At 34.8% G+C, this 3,052-nt stretch overlaps 1 protein-coding gene across 1 annotated transcript; it reads left to right on the top strand.

The window, feature by feature from the left end:
• The first annotated feature begins 387 nt into the window (after positions 1-387).
• LOC107799863 (CASP-like protein PIMP1) lies at positions 388-1,913 on the top strand. Its single transcript, XM_075246362.1, has 3 exons — positions 388-609; positions 831-963; positions 1,508-1,913. Exons 1-3 carry the CDS (start codon positions 440-442, stop codon positions 1,706-1,708), a joined length of 504 nt encoding a protein of 167 aa, XP_075102463.1. The 5' UTR covers positions 388-439; the 3' UTR covers positions 1,709-1,913.
• The last annotated feature ends 1,139 nt before the right edge of the window (positions 1,914-3,052 follow it).

The raw sequence follows: 3,052 nt of genomic DNA, 5'->3' as shown, positions 1-3,052 counted from the left end.
AACCACCCCCACCCCACCCCACCCCAACCCCCCCCCCAACAAAAACACACACATCATTCCTCTCTCCTTTTGTTTTCTCTCTTTCTCTCTTTTTGCAAATCCAGTTGCGAACATAGGCTTAATTTATTTTCTTTATTTTACGCGTCGTTTAGGGTAAGTTTAAAGCAATCAAATGGAATGTATGACCCTACCCCCCCCCCCCCCCCAAAATTTCAAAGTAAACTCTCTCTACATGTGGAAGCCGGAATATATCAATTATCAAATACACAATGGTGTTGAGTTGTGCATTGACTCGCTAAATTAAGACAAAGTCAACATTTCGACAACCTATGCATTATCTTTTTCTATATAACATGAATATGCAAACGCATCTCAAGTATATTACTATGCGAAAAACTTGAAATAATTTATTTGGAGAATTAGCTTCACCGGAAGGGAAATGGCACCACCACCAACCACCACTATTCCGCCGTTTGTCGGCCTCATCGTTAGGGTTCTTACGTTCATTTGCCTGTTGATTTCACTCATCTTGATTGCCACCAATACTGATACTATCCCTACTAATATTGGGGATGTCAAAATTAAGTTTAGCGACTTTTATGCTTACAGGTAATAAAATTCTCACTTCACTCTAATATATATAATTTTTAAGCAATATATAATATAGTGGTACATTTAGGATAGGTTGTCTACATTACACCTTTTGAGGTACAACCCTTCTTTGAACCATGCATTAACCTACGTATAATTTAAGCAATATATACTAGTTAGTACAATTAGTTTTCTTATTTTGATATGATATTGTGACTAACTTTTATGAGAATATGCAGATACCTGATTGCTACTGTGGTTATTGGAATGGCATATACTCTTCTCCAAAGTGCTTTCTCAATTTTCCTTGTGACCACAGGAAATCGCCTTGGTGGTGAAGGTTTCTGTCTATTTGACTTCTATGGTGACAAGGTAATTCTATACTTTTAGCCGCTCCAAGAATAAAAGCCGACAAGATGTATTATATATATTTATTTATTTTTTATTTTGACTAGCAAATGCAATTAGTTTTGACTGACCTGCTAATTTTGTATTTTGTCCATTATTTTCCTAATACCGTTTTTCACCATAAAAGTAGAAAATATAGAGTTTAATTTATATACACTAATAATTTAAAATATTATCTACTCACCTAAAATATATTTACAGGTAACGACCCTTCCATGAATGGGATGAGATTTGTAATCTTAAAATAAACCAAGTTACCTATAACAAGTAAATATGACCTAGTTGGGTAAAAATTCCTTACATAATGCCGGTATATACAAGTTAAACATGAAAGAGAGAAAAGAAGAGAACAAACACAATATACAAGTAAAGAAAATCATTCACTACTGCCTATTTTATATATATATATATATATATATATATATATATATATATATATATATATATATATATATATATATATAATAATTCGAGCCAAAGCTAACGGATTCAGAGTTTTTGTGTGCAGTTTATCTCCTACTTCCTTGCAACGGGAGCAGCAGCAAGTTTTGGGATGACACATGATTTGAAGCAACTTCAAAACGGTGACGACACACTGAACAAATTTCTGGGCATTGCAAATGCTGCGGCCAGCCTTTGCCTTTTGGGATTCATTTTCGCTGCTGTTTCCTCAGTTTTCTCATCTTATGCTCTTCCCAAGAGAGCTTGATTTTAAAAAAAAAATCAATCTCTTAGTTTAAATCCAACGCTTTGAGATATTATTATTTCAAGATTTTGAAGTTTGCCTTGTGTTGAAGTTTCAATTTTTATTTAAAATGTATCTAATTGTTTTAAGTACGTTGGTGAAGTTGTGCAAGTCTTAGGGTGGTTTTGTATTTATTTTTGTAATATTTTGTTTTGGGAATTGTCTTTAATTTGGGTATTTAATTTCCTCTGTATCATTTAGAAATTGTTTTTTCCAAAGTTAATAAGAACATATTGCCTCCAAAACCGTTGCTCTTTAGTTAGAGACCGTTTGCAATCTTTAATTTTGAGAGTAAGCGAGAAACTTATGCTGGCGTTAATATGGCATTAACTTTTTAATTATTTGAATCTTTTAGTAGAATATTAAAGAGAGTCACGGCCGGCCAGCTCCTTCAGATACTCTTCCCATGTCTATTAATTTTCATTATCAGATAGAATTAAAAATGAAAAAGAAAAAATCGATCAGATTTTCTGTGCATCTTGCTGAGACCTAAATTATAAAGAAGATATAAATTATAGATATGCTAAAACCTAAATTTTCTTTATTGTTCATATGGATTTTCTTATTGGGAAAATTGTTACGTTAGCTCCGGTATTATCCCATGCCCTAAACGCCAAACGCCCGGAACGCCCTGGGCGTATGCCTCTTGAGACTTTCGCCCCACACCATCGCCCCGCTCACCCCCGAAAACACCTTTTAAAATACTGCCACCAACCACCACCATCCCGCCGTTTGTCGGCCTTATTGTAAGGGTTCTTACGCTTATTTGCCTGTCGATTTCACTCATCTTATTACCACCAACACTGATACTATTTCTACCAAAATTGGAGATGTCAAAATCACGTTTATGGATGTTTTTGCTTACCGGTAAAATTGTAACGATCCGGACGGTCGTTTTGAGTATTATAATCACTCTCCCCCATTTACTACTCAATTTATGCTTTACAGTTTTTTACGACTTACCGAGTTAGTTGGTTCGTGTCACGACCCAATTTTCCCTTTGTATGACGTCGTGACGGTACCTAGTCTGTATGACTAGGTAAGCCTAACAATTTACGGAATAAATGAAATAAAAACATAAATTTAACAACTAACTGTAGCAATAACATTATAACTGAGTACCATGCCACTTCGCATGTACAATAATTAATTCCTCAATATACTACACAACATTCCCAAAATCCGAAACATCATGAATCACAAACTACAGGAGGAAAATCTAGTATCTCTATACATCAGAGTCTATCAAAAGAGAATACAGAAGATAATGGACATGGGGAGGAGTAGAAGGGGACTATGAGGTCTGCG

This window comes from Nicotiana tabacum, chromosome 23, assembly GCF_000715075.1.
Source record: "Nicotiana tabacum cultivar K326 chromosome 23, ASM71507v2, whole genome shotgun sequence".
NCBI classification, from domain to species: domain Eukaryota; kingdom Viridiplantae; phylum Streptophyta; class Magnoliopsida; order Solanales; family Solanaceae; genus Nicotiana; species Nicotiana tabacum.
Note: the sequence above shows the minus strand (reverse complement) of the source record. Positions and strands in the feature narration are given on the sequence as shown.

Coding starts and splice junctions, on each gene's coding strand:
- LOC107799863 (XM_075246362.1), top strand. CDS start 440: ATGGCACCACCACCAACCACCACTATTCCGCCGTTTGTCGGCCTCATC. Junction 610..830: donor AGCGACTTTTATGCTTACAG/GTAATAAAATTC, acceptor GAGAATATGCAG/ATACCTGATTGCTACTGTGG. Junction 964..1,507: donor TTGACTTCTATGGTGACAAG/GTAATTCTATAC, acceptor TTTTGTGTGCAG/TTTATCTCCTACTTCCTTGC.